Raw genomic sequence first — 19983 nt, forward strand, 5'->3', positions numbered from 1 at the left:
TTTGAAAGGAACTGGCCGGGACAACACTCGGCAGCTGTGACAGTAAAAAAAAAGCCAAAACATAGCACACGTCCCACTTTTTATTCCTAATGCCTAGCACGTTTTTTATTTATTTTTTTAATAAATGTCTAATTCATCTGGAAACTCTACAAATAAAACCATAAAAAAGGTTAAATTCTATTTATTGTGGATGCTCCTGGAAAACATCAGTTGTTTTATAGAAAATACATTCTTTATAGAATCTTGGACAATGACATTTCTTTTTTTCATGTACAGCAAGTTCCTATTTCGTAGGTAAGAGCTATGTTTCAGTTAAGTGGAACTGTATCCTCTGCAGAAAACAAGATTATCCCCCTAGAATATTGTTACACAGTGGGATACTTGCCTTAAGTGTAACAGAGTTACATACTGATAATACAATTTTTTCATATTGCTCTCTTTTTTCTGCAATAAAGAAAAGCCGTTTCAAAGTGGTTTCAGTTGAGCGCAGAACAATAGGAAAGCCGGGTTCAATATGAGGGGACAGAAGTTACTTAATCAAATACTTTGCTGTGTTTCAAAAGCACTCCATAGAAGAGTTATATATGATTGGGGAAAGATCACATACAAAACAACAGAAGTGAAGAATAGGTAACAAAGTAGGCGAGTGAATTTTAGGGAATGTTATAATTTCCATGAACATATGTTTACAACAGCTTTGCTTCGGGTTTATTATGAAAACTTCCTTTTTTTTTGCTCCGTAATGTATATTTAAATGAAAACATGACATCTTTTGGAAGCTACATTCTTGTGTTATTCTGTCATGATGTTGCTGGGGAGAAGGTAATGGTCTCCGTTGCCTGCATAAAAATGGCCCCTAGAGGTTCTATGTAACAGAGATATGGGGACATTCTAGAAGAAAATGAAAAATTAAATATTATTATCTCATTTATATAGTGTCAAAAATGTACGCAGCCCTTCTTACAATACATATATTCAAGGGGTATGACAAGACGATAATTAAGAAGATAAAATAAACTTTTTACGTAGTTCGAAATCTGGCACATGCTGGCCACTGGTTTCAAACGAGGAGAATGTAAATATGTGATATCTTGTGCTTGAACTGAATATTATTTTTTTCTGTAGGACATATCATTACAGTTAGCTCACGTATGTGATAGATATTATATGTAAAGGGAAATGAGACGTCTTATTGTCCTTTAGGGTAAATTCTTGTACAAAGGGAATATTGAAAAATAGAAGATACAGGCTGTAGGCAGTTGGAATAAATAAATTATTTAACATTAAAAGACGTGAAGGTGAAAAGTGCCAAGATGTTTTTTTTTTTAACCAGAACTTATGGTGACAATGAATGAAAATTAGATGTTATACAGGAGCGGGTAAATTAAGATGTGTAATTGGTTGGAATATACCTCCTAATATCATGAGGTTTAAGTGATTAATGCTCTCGGGTAGCTACGGGAATCTGAGTTTCCATTTTACTGTAGGAAATTGCAGGAGTATTAAAAAGCTAATCTTGAGTGACTTAACTTAAATCTCACTGTCTCCCTAAAGCAAACAATGTAATTGTGCACAGTTTCATAATTAAAGGACTCAATACTACAATAACTATGTAGTGCCTAGAGAGACTAAAGAGAAAATAACACAAAAACAAAGACCAAAAATTAAACAATAGGTGAAATCCATATAAAATAATTATATTATTCTAGGTGCTGTTGTAAATACAATTTAGACTTAAAGAATATAAATAATATAGGTAATATGGTTTTGTCAGTGGATAAAAAGCTGGGCAAACTTTACAAAACATTTTTTTAAATCCATGTGAAGAAATGCCAAGTTAATCAAAATTGTATCAGCCTTACTGTAAATATGATTTTGAACTCCAAAATGTATCTGAAGGCTATATTTGTGCCCATGTGATACTGGTTTTAGGAACTCGGCTTCATCCCAAACTCACTTGATGCCAGAGAACATTTTTCCTTAGTGTTTACTTGCAAGGCATCCACCCTTGGTAGCATGCAAGAGGGACTTTAACCCAACTTGTGTGTCTGTTAAGGGTTGATTTTCCAGTCAGCCATTCCACGTTCGTAATAAGATGTCTTCCAAATCGTGCTAGCTGGTTTTCTTATTGGCCACCAGCACTCCTCACATAACTCAATGATTGCTTGTTTAGGGCACACTTATTTATGTTATTTGTGGTGTCGTGGGTAACAAGGCCAAGAGCTAGGCACTGTTTGAATATTAGCTTGCAATCCTCTGGGTGCTCTTGTGTTGCTTGACCACTGATTTCTGGCTTGTGCATTAACGTTATTTCCTTGAACCAACCCGCTTTGTGTTTTGACCTAATATTGATTTCTTGTCCTGGGGTACTGAACCCAGATTGACCTTGCTTTTACCTCCATACAACAACATACCCCTGCTGTCAAATTCCAGCCATATGATGAAATCACCTCTGCTGTATAGATTACCAATTCTTGGGTTCATCATTGGGCAAATACATAAGTAATCTAGACATGAGCATTTTGAGGGTGAGACATCCCATTGATGTTCTGGATTTGTTCAATGTACATTGATCACATTCAGGGTCAGGGGCAAGGGCAACCCAATTCTGTTGAATGTAATACTTGTTTCAAGTTTTTAAGTGGCAGCTTCTTATCAACCCCTAGACAGGATGGGTAAAGGTATACATTTTTAATAATAGTAATATCTTACGCATGGATATATATATTTTTTTGCATATAATTTTGTGTCTTCACATATGTGAACTATGCTGCTGATACTCCATGTTTTTACTTTCTTTTAAAATGTTGTGAGTTAAAGATCTGTATACAATACTTTGTTTCAATATAATAATTCATTGTGCCAAGGCTTGCCATTTCTTTAAATGCTCAAAACAGTTGTATGACTGACTCACAATATGTATAAATAGCTAGACAGAGGGTGACAAATGCATGAAGAGAATGTAATTATCCAGTAAAACACCACTACAATATCCCACCCCTCTTGAATCACTAATACAAATTTTTTATGATGCATACTAAAATTATTATTTCTACAAACTAATGTAATTTCTATCTATCTTTTAGAGAGCAGCAGTGGAAAACATCATCCTGGTGAGTGCTCAAGTAGTTTTCTATATTAGTTTTATCTATACTTACTGATATGTGTGTGTGTGTGTGTGTGTGTGTGTGTGTGTGTGTGTGTGTGTGTGTGTGTGTGTATATATATATTACAACAATCAGCCGTAACATTATGACCACTAAAAAAGTTAATGCTGGTTCTGATAGAAAGGTGTCAGAACACACAGTGCATCACAGTTTGCTGCATATGGGGCTGCAAACCTGCGGACCAGTCAGGGTGCCCATGCTGACCCCTGTTCACTGCCAAAAGCACCTACAATGGGAACATGAGCATAAGAACTTGACAACAGAGCAATGGAAGAAGGTGGCCTGGTCTGATGAATCACATTTTCTTTTTACATAACGTGGATGCCCGGGTGCGTCCATGGAGGGGGCCTCAATGGACGCACCCGGCCATCCACGTTATGTACTTATGTACTTGCACTTTACAGGACTTAAACCTCACAGCACACCTTCAGAGGTCTAGTGGAGTCCATGTCTCGCCCGGTCAGGGCTCTTTGGGCGGCATAAGGGGGACCCACACAATATTATTCAGGTGGTCATAATGTTATGGCTGATCAGTGTGTGTGTGTGTGTGTAATATATATATATATATATATATATATATATATATATATATATATATATATATATATATATGTGTGTGTGTGTGTATATGTATGTGTATATATATATATATATATATATATATATATATAACTTGGTAGTTTTATTTATTATATAGCACATTATGGAAAATAATAACAGAGGTATTTATATGTGTATGAATGTTTAGTATTATGTATACCGCAGGTAGTGTCTGAACTTCCAGTATTCTGTCTATAGCTACACATAAAGTGCCTTCATGGGACTTAAACTTAGTGTTGAATCAGATAATGCTGTCTTCATTATAACCTCTGCAGGATATATTTCTTGAATATATTGTCTTTCTTATGGTCTTTGTATCAGGTTTAAAGCAAAAGTAAATCATGGCTACTAAAAATGTTAACTTGGGGAACTAACGTTTTTAATCATGATTATTAAGGACACAAGAAAATATCAGCTTCCTCGCATTTCTCCAATTCCTAGACAAATGTATCAAATCTTGTTAACAAATTGTTTAACCCATGTATACTAAGCCATAAGTGAGGTTGGCGTGTAGTATAGAATAACCTCTTTGACTGAAACAGATACACAATAACCAAATAGGCAAAGATGGCATTTCTAGAACAAGCTAGCTCTCATCTGACAATCTCTGCTATTACAATGATATTTGTTTATTTTTTCCTGTTAGGAAATTACAATTGACACTGAGTGTCAAATCCATAATTAATTTCCCAGCTCGGCAAACGAGTAATACTTGCTAAACACACCAACTGCGGTAATGTTCTAGACTTCCTTGTTTCCGTGAGAAGCTATGTCAAATAGATTAGAGGTAAGTCATACTTATTTTTCAACTTATTTATTATATATTAAAACACATGTCTCATGCCTTTTTTCCCAAATGCCAGATTTACAGGTCTATACACTAAATACACCCCTGAAATGGCGTTTATAGATTAAGTAATACATGTATTAAAAACACATATGCATGACATAGAAGTGACTGCGTTAACATTGTTTGCTCAGCATCTGCATGGATATTCCTTCCCGTTTTCCCAAGTTTTAAGTTTCTAATAGTGGTTGATTGGTTTAGCCATCATTAGTAATCATAGGGTTGATTAGATATGGTACCTGTGCCACATTTAGTTACAGAACTCAGCATCCCTGAAGTCAAATTTGGAACCAAATTATTTTTACCCTTTAAATAGCAACTGTCCACACTCTGCTAAATGTATCCTGAAAACATAGATCATATGTAGATCATACATTCTACTGTTTTGTGAGCAGCCGCTTCTGGCCGGCGGGGCATCTGCCCCAGTGGAACAGACAAGTTGCTGTATTGTTTAAAACTGCGGCTGGTCTTGATCAATAAATAAAACTAACACTTGTCACCGGTCATGTTCTTAGTAACAGAGACGTCTAGGTACATAGGGTACATATTTCACATTGTGTCTGCTCATGTGTCTGCTAACTATATGAAAAAGGGCAGAGACCTGATCATGTGAACTGCACTGAAAAACATATATATAAATCTAAAAATACTTACAATCAGAACATGGGAAGCCCAATTCTCTCAAATAATCCATGTTTCCTTACAGATATATATTCAGAATAATATATCCAGTAATATCTCTCAATTAACTAGTCAATTAAATGTTTTAATATAAGGTATGGATTAAAATATACTGATAACACACGGTTAGATTTTTTGTCATTTTGTTTTCTTTTTTGATTTTTAGATGTTTCTGGAGGACTGGAAGAAAATTCCAGGTATCCATTCTACTTACATTTTTACTATTCTCATTTTTAACTTTTTTGTTTGTTGTATGGATTAGACAAATTTTGTCTACTCCATACTTCTGTTACTAAAAATAGGTTTATGTATTCACATATATCAAGGTATACAGGCTGTTCTCTGTGCTTTGGTATATATGAGTCCTTGTGCACCATTTCACTGTCCCCTGTGACCTATGTACACATGAATGAGCATGAACTTTTCCATACTGTTCCGTATGACTGGCATAATTAGATTATGTGAGCAGGAAATTTGCTGACTTCTATAGCGAAACAAATGAAAGTAAGCATTTTTTGGTGGCGAGTATTATATTGTATGTGAACTTTCATGCAAGAGGAGTTTTTGTTTTTTCACAGTAGATACAGTAACCGCCTCCATGTTTCCCACTTTCATCTGCCTTAATCTCTTAACTCTGATTAAACAGCAGAGTGAATTTCAGAGAGAGTTCATCAAGACAAAAAGAATAACTAATACATGGGGGACTGTGTCAGTAAAATAAAGTGCTGATGTTGCAGAAAGACTTTGAGTACATCAATCAGTGGTTGGGTCTTAATTGTACATCATTCACAAGTTGGGTCTTCTTGATCTTTGGAAAATTAAAGGATTCTTGGTGCAAAAAAAAAAGTTTGAGCATTTCATTATCAACATTATCAAAAGTATCTGTAAAACTTTTTTTTTCATAGAAATGAGTCATGCTGGCTAAAGTAAAATCGATAGAGGCCTACGTTGCAGTATAATAGACCAAGGAAAGGAAACAGCTGCCTTATCAGAAGGAAATGATCTATTTGGAGGCTTTTTGGAAGGATGTGTTTAGCAGGAGAGCATAATAACTAGATGGCACATGCACTGAATAATATAGTTTCTGATTCAATGTGCACCTGTTTTTATGTTCTTTTATATTTGACTACAGACAAGAGATTACATTTTGGTATTTTTAGTATAAGCCAAATAAATTCTGATTATGTTCTTTTGTTCAGGATTTCCCACAATAGCACATTTGGACAGATATTGTAGATAATGTAGGTGCCTTCAGTGAAACCTGCTGAATAAGCCATCCCAAATTGATTGGCATTGATTCGTGGATTCAGCACTTTAGATTTGTGTCTCCTACAGCTATTGTAACATTCAAATAAACCTGTCACTTTTACCGTTAGAAATCTGCTGATAGCAACATTTGGTAAAACAGTACACAGAAAAATGGACACCTAAGTTTATAATGTATATATACAGTCGGTCTAGCTTTTTGAAGTAAAATAGGCTGCATTACTCCATAGCATCCACATATGGCACAAAGTGGCAAAGAGTCCTATATATACTATATATCCTACTATAGCAATGGTCCAGTTTGCTAATACATTCTGCTGGTTGCTATGATAATGTAAATCATCCTCAGCTACTGGCAAACTATTTTCTTAGCTGTTACTGAAACCTAGGAAATATGACTAATGTTTGGTAGCAAAAAGTAACTAGTTGGCCCATGTGGTTTTTGGATTTTACGGTCTGTATGAAACTTTTTAAACTTAATTAGCTGTCAAAGCGGCCTCGCTCAAGAATGCTCCAATCTCACTGTACCAGTCTCTGTAACGCAACCACACCCAATGAATAAAGCACAGGCATCTGATGAATCATACCAAGCATGGAAAACACGATATGAAAGTTACAAAAACATTTGTACGGGTGTTAAATAGCATTCCCATTGAGATCAAACAGTTTCTGGAATTTTTTCCTTTATATGTCACTTCAAAATGATCCTCACCTTTACTTCTTTCATTTTCTATTATAAACGAATTGGTTGACTGTCATATTAACTTACCCGTGCTTGTGATGGGTATTATTGTGTGTCTTTGAGGGTGTTTACACTTAGTTCGCAGGGGTTGCTGTTGCCAAGTGCACCCTTTGCTTTGCCGGCGACTAGCACTGTCAGCTCTTGTGTCTGCATTTTCCCTCTGAGAAAAGGGTGTATGATGCGCCTCCTCTTATCTGAATATAAATAAAGCATTAGTTACTTCTCCATGCTGAATACACATTGTCTTCTTACACTGTGTAGCTCAGGGAAACCGAAATTAATGAAAAACCAGAGAATGGAATTGTTGTATAAACAATAACAAAAAAGAGGTGTTTACGTACATGGCATACTCGCATTACAGGAGGTAGGGTTGTTTTAATCTTTTTGGAAAGAAGTGAATAAAGGTTAAGATCTTTGCATTGTACAAGCGATTCTATGGATGACTTCTCAGCAATGTCCAGCCCAAATGGTAGCATGCCGGGGATTCCACGCAGAAGGACGTGGCCAGCACTATATAACCACAGCTTACTTTAATAAGGAGAATGCTATGAAAACATTAAAGGAAGCCAAACGCAAATCTAAACAAAAAAATCAAAGCAGTGTCTGCATGGAAATTAGTTGAGCTCTGATTTCCTAATTAATTCAGTAGCGAAAGGTCTTCTGTTCTTGGTGACACATTTTAGTGTGGAGGCCAAAGATGTCGATGCTGTGCTGTCCAAATGAAATTAACACTCATGGAATATGTATGAGACGGACACATCTGTGCTTAAATGAGTCACTGCTTTTCAAGACCGGAACACAAGCTGATGATCTTTTTACAGTTTTTTAAGGGTTAACAGGGTTTAAATAAAGCCATACGTATACATGGAGTAAGCTTTAGAGTCTGCTCAATTGTCCGTGGTTTCTTTTTTAGGGTTTTTTGGGGGTATCAGAGAAAGCATAAATGTCATTTATATTTAAATTTTAGTTGTTTCATTATATATGTCATAGTTTATTGTAGGATGGTATGAACATTTTTTCTCATTTAAGAGGACAGAAAAAAGTATGTGGTAGTAGGTAGAATATATATATATAACATATGTAGTTATACGATGACCACCTGAGAAAAGCTCTATTGTGGCACCTACTACAAAAATAGACTAATTATCTGGTTACTGTTTAACAGCACCGGATCCTTAAAAGCCTGTGCTTTTTGCATCCGTTCATTGAACTAAAATTTTTCATCATTGCCTGATATCAAGGAAATGTTTACCTTCAATTGTATAAATCCCCATATGACATAGGTAGTTATTAATAAAATGTGAATATATATATATATATAGGAGGAGTGGTCCCTCTGGTTGTCTTCTTTATTCCCCTGATATCTCTAGGATCCTTGAGCTGTTTGGTATACATATGCGAAATGGCCCACTGAAAAAAAAATACTAAGGTGTTGTTTATGGCATCAGCCTTTTAAGTGTCAAATTTAAAAGGCTATAATTTCATTTCATGACAAAATATCATTAGGATGTTTTTGACTGTGACATTCTATAAAGGTGTTAAAACACAGCGAGTCATCAGTGTGAACCATTCCTGAATGTTGTTACGCTCTTGAAAATAGAGCATGCTTTTTCACCCCTTAAGGACCAGGGCTATTTTATGCTAAAGGACCAGAGTGATTATATATATATAACATGAATATAATATGAATTAAATAAAAACAAAATGGGATAAAAAAAAATGGAATCCACCCTTTATTCCTATATCACTTTCATTAAATTTATGAAATATTTTCTATTTTTTTAAGTTTTGCTTTTTATTTTTTTAAATGTAAAAAAAAAACTTTTTAAACCCTACCTTATCATAACCCTATCTAACTAACCTCCGCCACACTAACTACACAATATTAACTTAAAAATAAATATAAAAATAACCCCTTAGTATCAAGTTTAAAAAAAAAATAATAAAATGTATTTTAATTTTAGACTTACATTGTAGGACCCAGGGAATTATAGTTCTTTACAATTATCTGTCCCTCTCCAGCTCACAGAGACAAAGAGAGTGCTTAGTAGCATTGCCTTTGTCATCTGACAGTAATCGTGCATGTGATTGTAGATGTGATCACATGCACAGATGTCTAGGGGGTCTGCTATAGACTGACTGTTCAGGTCATGGAGTGGTCAATAGCAGTGGTGTATTGTGGGAGCGGTTTTAACCGATTACGTAATAATTATGCCATAAAGTACCTGGTACGTCATTGATCACAAAGGTGGTAACGTGTACCACATTTTAGCTTATAAACATTTTGTGCAACAGTGTCGGATGGGGAGTGAGTTGTATTACTAACCGTCTCCATAATCGTTGCATAACTACTGTGCATTTAAATTTGTCATTTGGATGTTTGGCGTCTGTAGTGAGTTATTTGTTCAATCCAAAATACCATGTCTGAAAGTTTATACTAATTATGGTAGCGTGGGACCAAAGAAAGTGCAATTTAGCTGATATATATAAAGAAACATGACCTGAGCAAAGTAGCATTAAACATACAAAATCATGTCCATGCTTGGTTGTGCAGCTCCAATAATAAAAATGATTTTTTTAATTTTTTTTACAGTAGTTTATTTTTTACTAAAGTTATTTGAGGCAGTAAACATTGTTTTCATGATCAAGTGAGCCTAACATGTATTCATATATAGGTTTTGCAGCAGTGAGCATGCTGCTCCTGAAACTCTTATAAGGTTTGCACTTGTACATCACACACACAATTGCACACCCATGCTTACATACACACATCTATACACATCACATATACATACATCCCACCCTCTCCTGCTCCTTCAGTGGGGTGGGGTCCAGGTCAGATGCACCCTTTCTAAACTATTTTAAATGGGAGACAGGAACAGGGGGTTACAGGGGTCGCCCCAGGCACCCTTGATGCATGGGTCCCGTCGCAGCTGCAACCCCTGTAGTTACGCAACTGCCCTGAACGCTTTCTTTATGGCAATATTAATGATGTCTGTTCCTCAATAGACTTTCATTAGTCATACTGTCCGGCTTGGTGATTAAGACTGAGACATATTGTTTATCACAAACGGTATGATTAGAAAACGAGGTGTTTTTCTAGTAAACTGGGCTAAGGTAACAGCCAGAGTGCATAAAAGTGGATAATAATAAAAAAACTGTGAAAAAAGAAAAGATCAGGATACTTTCGCAAACATCATTTTAATCTGGTACCCGCAATAGAAAAAATGGTGGAAATCCCTCTTTAAGAGTAAAAAAAAAAAACCTAAAACCTTGTACTCTGTTTTTAATCCATATGTTTATATTTGAAGCTACAGAGGCTTAATGCCCCACAGGAGTACTCTTTATCCTGGCAGCAACGTGTACACAATTAGCGTACCTCAGCTCAAGTAATTAAGAACACATCAAAGATCTAGGGATCTACACTCAACAAAAACACTATATCAACAATTTAAAACGGCAGTGTTGGGGAGGTTGCGATCTAGAAAAAGATTGCAACTCATAGTCAGCTTGACCTTCAACAATATACCTATGTGCAAAGTGTACACATACAGATTAGATGTATTTGTCATGACAAAAATACATGGCAAATGGGGTTATCATTTGAACATATAATGCAAAATATTTAATTAAGAGAAACTTACATCTTCATAGTTTTTAGCATAATTACATTTTATTTATTAGCACTTTTCTATAATTTTTGTTTGTGATTTCTTGTAGTTTTGTAGACAAATGGATAACAAGTAAGGCACGGAGGCTGAAATCTCTGGCAAAAGGTGACAAAGCCAGCATGCCTAATCAATTGCATTTGCAGAAGTTACGTTTCCTTCATCCTTATATAGGATGACTGCAAAGTTGATGCTACCATTTAAGCAAAATAAGCATATGTCTTGGGCCCTATTGATTTATATGGCCTATCATCGAATGAATGTTGTGACAAAATACAATTATAATGTTATATCACATTAATATAATTTTTGCTTTTAAACAAATTATATGACAACTGTGTTGAGTTCCCAGTCCAGGACCACGGCACCTAAGAAGGTGCAACCTGTAAAAAATATTGGCTTTTATGCAGTGTTGTAAAGTGTTTACCTCAATTCCCCATGTAGGGGAGGCAACCAAAAATAATGGTGAAGAAAACAGACAACCTTAAAAAAGTGACACAAAAAATAATCCTTTTGGTGCATAATGGCAGCAGCATGTCTGTACTGTTTATAAGACATAGCTTACTGCTCATGGACTCATGCACTTGCTGCAAATCAGGGGAAGGCTGGCAGCCTACGGCCTGGGGGAGCAAGTCTAGTAAAGTGGCCCATTGCGCCACCGAATCAGCCCACCATCCATGCCCATCTTTTCCTGATTTTCGAACACATGATGTAATGTGATGGGATTGGGAGTATGTCAGTACACTAAAAAAAATCCTACACGGGACGCCTGAAGCCACAACTTAACACAACTAATCCTTTTTAATAAAATATGCAGATTGAAATAGATTGAATAACACAACCTCTCACTGATTTCTGGACCTAGAAAGCTTTGTCCTTTAAAGTGACTATAGTTCAATTTATTCCTACAGAAAGTAAAGTGCCAGGAAAATACACACCAGGACAGGCTCTGTCACACCGACACCCAAACACACACACCAGGACAGGCTCTGCCACACCGACACCCAAACACACACACCAGGAGAGGCTTTGCCACACCGACACCCAAGCACACACCAGGACAGGCTCTGCCACACCGACACCCAAACACACACACACCAGGACAGGCTCTGCCACACCGACACCCAAACACACACACACCAGGACAGGCTCTGCCACACCAACAGCGAGAGACACACACCAGGACTGGCTCTGCCACACCGACACCCAAACACACACACCAGGACAGGCTCTGCCACACCGACACACACACACCAAGACAGGCTCTGCCACACCGACACCCAAACACACACACCAGGACAGGCTCTACCACACCGACACCCAAACACACATACCAGGACAGGCTCTGCCACACCGACACCCAAACACACACACACACACACCAGGACAGGATTTGTCACACCGAAACCCAAAAACACACACACACCAGGACAGAGCGTCACACCCAAACACGCACACACACCAGGACAGGCTCTGTCACATTGACACCCAAACACACACCAGGACAGGCTCTGCCACACCGACACCCAAACACACACACCAGGAGAGGCTTTGCCACACCGACACCCAAGCACACACACACCAGGACAGGCTCTGCTACACCGACACCCAAACACACACACAAGGACAGCCTCTGACACCCACCAGACACGCTAAGCTACAACAATAATAAGAAAAAAAGTATTTTCCACACTGCTTTGTTGTTTATCCTCCTTTTAGTGTTGTTACCCCTTTTGAGTAATGGCCCCAGTTGCTACCCTTGTGTATTGATGCCACCAGCATAGATAAAATGCTGCACTGCAGTATGGGGCATGTATATCTGACTAGTTTGTCCTTTCCATGAGTCTACACATCCCCCATACTTTAAGCATATAGTGCTGGTCTGTTAAAGAAACCAGCTAGTAAATTCAAAAAGGACATGCTGACCTCCATAAAATATCAGGTTTCAAATTTGTTTACTTTTTAGCTAGCGACCTTTTAAGTCTTAACATGAAAGATGTTGAGATAGATGGATGTTTAGCGGAGCCAGACTGAGGATGACCAGCGGTGCCTGATGATGTAAATGTGGCTACTTGCTGGACATGTGCAGCCACTTGTTACATTTTATGTTCACGTAGCATATTCTAGCCGACGGCTGCACGCTGAGGTGCCCAATCTGCTACTGGTCAGTGACTGACAGGGCATTTGCTGATGTACCAGACAAGTCATAAAAAGTGTAAGTATAATAATATCAGTGATTTCTCTGCAAATACATACTGATCTCTAGAAAAGTCTTATGGAATAACACAATGCAGAGGAAGGCTGAATGGATCACAGACAATAACAAAGCTAGCATGGTTTACAAGCTTATTGACTGTAGATGAAAAATTACTTTGAGAAGAAATAAGTAGCATTAGGGCGCAACAGGGCACTTCTGTGTAGATGAAAATCAACAGGGGAGAGTTGTTCATAGATATTTATTACATAATTTACCAGTTGGGAGAACTTGCTTTTCAAGTCATGTTTGCATGTGCAGATGTTTAAATGTTTGAATGTGTACGCAAGTTTATACTTGGAACTGCCTAACTGTCCATTGTGAATATGGAAACCATGATTTGTCCTAAAGGTTGTGGTGATCAGCTGGGCACCTGCGGACATTCTCTGGTTAAAACTTGATTTAGTCAAACAACTGATTGAGAACCACATGAAACATGCTGAGCCTGCTAGTGTATTACACCTATTGTTAAGAATTGTTTGGAGTAGATGGTAGGCTTGGACCATCTAACCTGCTAACTTAGGATGTTCAGTTGGATAAATAGCTTGTCAAGTTAATACTGGTATTATACTTACACAGAAATGATTACTAAGAGGGCCATACACCCTACTGCACTGTTATATATTATATTTATTTATTCATTCAATTCATTTAATAAACAATCTTCTAAATATCCTGTAAACTAACCACAGAATTAGCAGATGCAATTTTCAAGCTCCTTAATACACTTGCATCAAAGCATTGGTGATAGCCTTCAATGTCATCTTCCTTAATTACATTTTTTTAAATTCCATTGATGCCAGTGACGGTGTACCCAGCTGTATATCCACAGCTTGGGAGATCTGGTATCTTTTGTCCCAAAGGCAGGTACATCCAAGTGGCCCACTGGCCCCACACCACTCTATATCAGCCTCCATATCTTCTCTTTTACACTTGCACACTCCCTTTTGCTCCCTGCGGCCAACTTACGCCTCCTCCACAAACACACAGGCAAGGAAATGGTTGAAAGCTCAGGCATGGTTAATAAGCTGAATTTCATTTTCATATACTCCGATATTTTTTTTACTATCATATGATATATAGTTAATATGTGTAATATTCATTTTACCTTTTTTAATGTTTGGTGCTCATTGGGTTAATAATGTTATTATAGACCTCTGCTCCCACATTTAAGATTGCCTTCACTGCATGCAAAGATGTTTCAGATTTCTTAGTCAAAACCAGTTTGCATGTGGACACTAGAAGCCAGTCACCATCTCCACATGGACAGATAACCTCTAAGTCATTGGGTTGTTATCTAGTTCGAAAGCATGTAATTCAAGATGTATTTTAGAGTTGCACGCGATCTCTTGTGTTATAGATTTTATTTTGTTTGTGATATGCGTGTTATAACTAAGTTAATGTGTAGCTGCTGTTATTATTCTATTATTCTATTATTTTCTGTGATGTTATAAACATGGTTATGTGCAGATATTTTTCCAAGCAGGGCTTAGGCAAGTTTAAAGTGTTGTATGCATATTTGGTTAATAGGAAGTAGTATTAGTCAGATTTTCAGATTTTCATGTTTCACCTATCTTTTCTGTCCCCCACACTTTTCTCTCCTACAAAATTCTGTCTTTACCACTTCCTGAGCAATCTACTTTTTTAACCAAATGTGTCTCGTCGAAATATATATGACTCCCTCAATAATTCTTCTATCAAATGTCTTTCTTCATCCTTTACTACTAAATAATACACACTCATGTAGGGTGACCACAATTCCTAACTGCCTTTCAGGTACACTTACTTTGATGAGTGCATTGGATCAAAGTTATGCTTGGGACAGACGAAAACGTATTTGTCAGTGCATTTTCAGTATTTACACAATCGCTGGCTACCTAAAAAGGTCATACTTCTATACATGTTACCCATCTCTTTTTTATTATTTCTCAATGAGCAGGAACTTTTAAAACCTGTATGAATTACTAACCATACATAATAAACTGCAAAATAAATTACACACTTCTTAAAGTCCCATTGCCAGCTGTGTCCCAAAAAAACACCTTCCCGTTACTAACTTTGTCCAAAACAACAGCTTCCAAGTGACAACCTTGTCCCAAAAAACAGCTTCCCAGTGCCAACCTTGGCTGAGCCTAGCTCGGTCCCTCCTCATCTTGCTGGTTTCACAGCTCAGGCTGCCATGCCCCCCCCCCCAGGAAGATTATTGAGTGGACGGGTTCAATTTGTTTTCAGACAGACGTAAAGTGCCACCTGAGAGCCCTCATTTAATGCATAGTCCCGGATTGAGGCTGTCCTGGACTGTCCGGGACAGGGGGACATGACGTCCCATTGCTTGACTGTCCTGGGTAATCCAAGACATGTGGTCATCCTACACTCATGATCACCCACTGATCAGATTTAATTTGTTAAATAACATTTTATTTTATTATTAATCATAATATGAAGTCAAAATTGGCAGATTCTTACATGCAACCATTTAACCTATTGTTTTTGTACAGTGCTACAGAATATGGTGGGGTATAAATAATAATATATAATAATTAATAATAATGGGAATATAATTATTCTTGGCTATTTAGTTTTTGCAAAATATTGACATTATTTTAGAAACCTGAGACTTTATAATGGACGAAACAATGATCTGTTTGTATTGAAATGACCACAAGCATGTGGACTTGTTTATGGTAGCACTTTCTTATAGTCAACTCCCATAATCAAAACTGCCATGTAAACTTCAGTAATTGTGTCTTTATCAGTTGGGACTAACCTTCTCGTAAAGTACTGGGATTATTTGCATTCATTCAAATAGCAAGGGTAAGCGTAGTTCTTATTTGTATGAAGTATGATTCCGGAGTTTGCACTAGCATTTTGGTTTTGTAGTTATTATAAGGCAGGAAAACATGGAGCTGGATATATTTAAGATGGCTTGTGCAACACAGTTTCGCTGGTCCACCTGCTGTTATATGTATATGTATGTATGTCCATGAATCTGTGCAATTAGGGATGGTTTGGATAGGGTAACTTTGGACTTGTTCCTTTTTTTTCAGCCCTAGTAACCCTAGTAAGTCAAAAGACTTTTTGTTTTTTGGTGTTCTTCCAAATAGTTAAAAAAAAAAAAAACTATATGTCCTTTTGACTGTATGAAGTGTGCAGACGAGATAAAGATAGGTTTATCAACAAGAACTTTATACTTGACCTTAAGTTCTATTTTTATTTAAATGTTTAATTTATATTTTGATGATTGAAAGTTGGAAATGTTGTTCTACTTTTTGTTCTTCAAGTGATTTACAAACAGTAGCCGGTCTGAATACTACTGGGGATTTATTCACTAGCAATATGCTGTTGATGAGAAGTACAATTTTATTCCACTTAATGTAAAATAATATAAGCACAGCCAATTTAGGGATTTTTGCTGGCTTTGGCTTTTAATAATAAGTAGCTGATATGGTGATTTTTGCAACTGACTCATTAACTTATCTATAAACCTCTATAAACAGACCATCTGACAGCTACATGGAAGTGTATCCTGGTATGATAGATAAGAGTTTTTTCCCCCCTGCTAAATGTATTTCCAGTTAATTTGCCATCCCTTGAGTTTTTTTTGCATATTATACTAAATAACATCTACGGTCCACTTGAAAAGCACTGGGCACATATTTTTGTAGAGATGTTGGAAGTCTGAATAGAATTGATGTCCTCGTATATACATTGGATATCTGATAATGTGTAAAATTGTACAGTAAGGTGTTTATTAACTGGCAACAAAAAGGCTTGAAGGCTTTATTTTTTTTTATTTTTTTTATGGTTTTGCATATTGTATGCACTATTGTAATGTTGTGGTCACTGGAAGATTAGACAGCTTTGGATCTCTCGCAGACCCAGCTGTGGATATAATGAAAAGTCATCCAAGGCAAATGAGCCTTCAGAGCTCAAAATAAACAACTCTCGGTGTCTGGATACTTGTGATTGAAAACAGCAGAAGCTACACAGAGTGAGTTGGCAGAATTTGTATTAAATATTGCTAGAGGTCCTAGGCCACTTATTGATCCCTTAGTTCAGGCAGCACACATGGAGTTTTTCTCAACTATTCTTTTTACATCCAATGTTATTTTACACTCAAACTATATCGTTTGTTCTTTCTTAATTTAGATTCTTCTGTCTGTTGAACATGGACTATGAGATGAATTAATTTATTTTGAAAAACTTCCAAATGTACAATACTGTATGATCAAGCAAGAAGTCTGATATGTTCCCATTGGCACATTAAAACCATCTTGATCTTTGAAGATGAGTTCAGAAGAAAAAGGAATGTCTCCAGCTCACAAAACCACCCCTACGCACAAAAGTGCCTCCTCTTCATCGTCTTCACAAAGGGACAGTAGACAGGTAAGAATAAGTGTTCCTTTGATGTATAATAATATTATCCACAACATGTAATTTTTTTATATTCCACATTCTATATTTTTCATTTAATCTTTCATCTGGTGCCCGTGACATTGCATACCTTTCAACCTCCTCACTAAAGTTTTTGTTTGATATATATATATATATATATATATATATATATATATATATATATATCATAATTGAATGGTGTTAATTTCTCCAAAACAAAACATTAATTTAGTAATTATTTTTCTATTTTACCTATTTGTGTTTTAATTTTTGAGAAATTCATTTTATCAGTATTTATTTATTATTTGAGAGTTTATTGACGGATTTACATTTTTAGACTATTCAATTAATGATTTACTACGTAACTATCTAAGCATGTACAGCTAAAATCTACTCCATCCTTTGTTGTTTATGGGGTGTTTCACTACTGTGCTAAATTGTTTCTTTACAAACACTTTTGTTACTAGTGAGTTATATCCAGTGCAGTGTGTTCTGAAATATGTTTAAGCATTGTCACTGCAGCTTAACCCCTTAATGGGCTCAAAATGCATGTACGGGCTCAAAATGCATTGTTTTCAATGGGTTTAGGGACCGCCCATTGTCCTTAAGGGGTTAATTAAATGCCTTCATACAGAGAGACATAAATTCAAAGGGTATGTAATTTTTATGACAGGGGATACAAGACAGTATGTATGTGTGTGTGTATGTACAGTATGTTGTAACGAACGATGGACCCCCATTTTATGAAAATTATTGGGACTGCAATTTTACATTGACTTTTGTGCTACCTCACTAATTACTTAACTTTGTTGTATAATTATAGACAATAATGTATATTGAATAATTTAGTGTGGTCCATCTCCGTATCCATAACAACAGTGTAAAATTCCATAATAAATTCCCATCTTGCAAGACTTCCGCTGCTCATCATCTCGTTCGTCTCATAAGTACAAAGTCCTGTTACTCAATCTTCATCATCATTTAAGTATGGTCCAGATCCTCCTATTTTGGTATCCCAACAAGCAATCATTATTTAAATGAATAAAAAGAGAGAATAAAAAATGTCCAGCCTTATGACAAATCATAAACAGATTGTACTGTGAGTTTGTCTTTGTCCTCAGTGTAAATGTGGATCCTAACTTTCTATCCCTGTAATCATGCTCGTCGAAAGGCCATTGTAATTTAGTGCTGGTGATACCAGGCCCAGGAACTCCCTCTTTTCTTGTGGGCGCTACACTCATGTAGTGTGTTTTCGTGAAAATTTCTGACTGCCACTGGGGATGAGGCTCTAGCGCCTTGCATCCTGCCATCTCAGATTGGTCTGTGGATGAAGTTCTGACATCCGACATCCCGGCACTTCTGACCATCACTGGGGACGAGAATCTGACACCCCACATCCTGGCACTTCCGACTGCCGCAGTGGATGAGGCTCTGGCGCTCTGTATCCCTATACCTCTAATAGCCCAGGGATCAGGCTCTGATGCCATCCATCCCTGCATCCCAGTCTACTAATGTGGATGGGGTTCTGGCATCCCGTATCCCAGCACTTCTGACTTTTGTGGGTGTTTTTCTGTTCTGCACCTCTGTACTTCAATCCACCAAAGTGGATGGGTGTAAGGGACCAAGAACCATACAGACACAAAAAGTAAAATATAATAACACCTTTAATAAGGCAAATGCAAAGTGAAGAATCGTAGCCCAAAACGTAATCAAAAGTCAAGCCGGGTTCGGTAGCCAGGACGGGTAGTCAGACGAGCCGGGTTCAGGAATACGAAGATCAGCGAAGTCAGTATGCAATACCCAGGGAACAAGAGCCAGGATAGAAGTCAGACGAAGCCAGGTCATACACAGAATACAAAATAACACACTTGGAAGCCGGAACAGACACAAGGGCAAAGAGGAAATGGAACTGGCTGCTTACATAGCCTGAAAGGAATTACCTGATAGCAGCCAACTGGGTAACTATGGTACTTAGGGGGCAGTTAGTTAGACATCAGCTGATATAGTCTTGACACAGGGAATGCAAGACTGCTGATCCAGCCTGACACAGGGAGGAAAGGCTTCTCATTTTAAATCAGCATAGAGCCGTGACAATGGGGCTCTGCTGTTCGCATTCTGGCTCTTCCAACAGCTTTTGTGATTCTCTTGTCCAGCATCTCTGTAACTTCATCTTTTCTTCTCTGTGTTTTTAATAATAACATCCACAATCTTGAGGACCCAGAACTCTGTGGAATTACTGTCGGGGTGGTTCAGGAACTCTCTGTAAAAGATGAGTCCTTTGTCTGTTTCACAGTAGTCCTTGGGCTGCTTGACGTCCATCCTGACTCTGTTGATGTCCGAGGTGGTGGCTTGGACGTCTACAA

The 19983-nt window shown here is 37.2% G+C and overlaps 1 protein-coding gene across 1 annotated transcript in view; it reads left to right on the top strand.

The window, feature by feature from the left end:
• The window catches only part of OSBPL6 (oxysterol binding protein like 6), a 62567-nt gene that overhangs the window by 15093 nt on the left and 27491 nt on the right, over window positions 1-19983 (top strand). Inside the window, exons 2-5 of the mRNA XM_053470991.1 lie at window positions 3087-3113; window positions 4414-4554; window positions 5462-5492; window positions 17375-17611. Coding sequence (XP_053326966.1) covers window positions 17513-17611 — 99 coding nt within the window. The 5' untranslated portion in view covers window positions 3087-3113; window positions 4414-4554; window positions 5462-5492; window positions 17375-17512. The remainder of the gene's footprint in view (window positions 1-3086; window positions 3114-4413; window positions 4555-5461; window positions 5493-17374; window positions 17612-19983) is intronic.

Source organism: Spea bombifrons, chromosome 7 (genome assembly GCF_027358695.1).
Source record: "Spea bombifrons isolate aSpeBom1 chromosome 7, aSpeBom1.2.pri, whole genome shotgun sequence".
NCBI lineage: Eukaryota > Metazoa > Chordata > Amphibia > Anura > Pelobatidae > Spea > Spea bombifrons.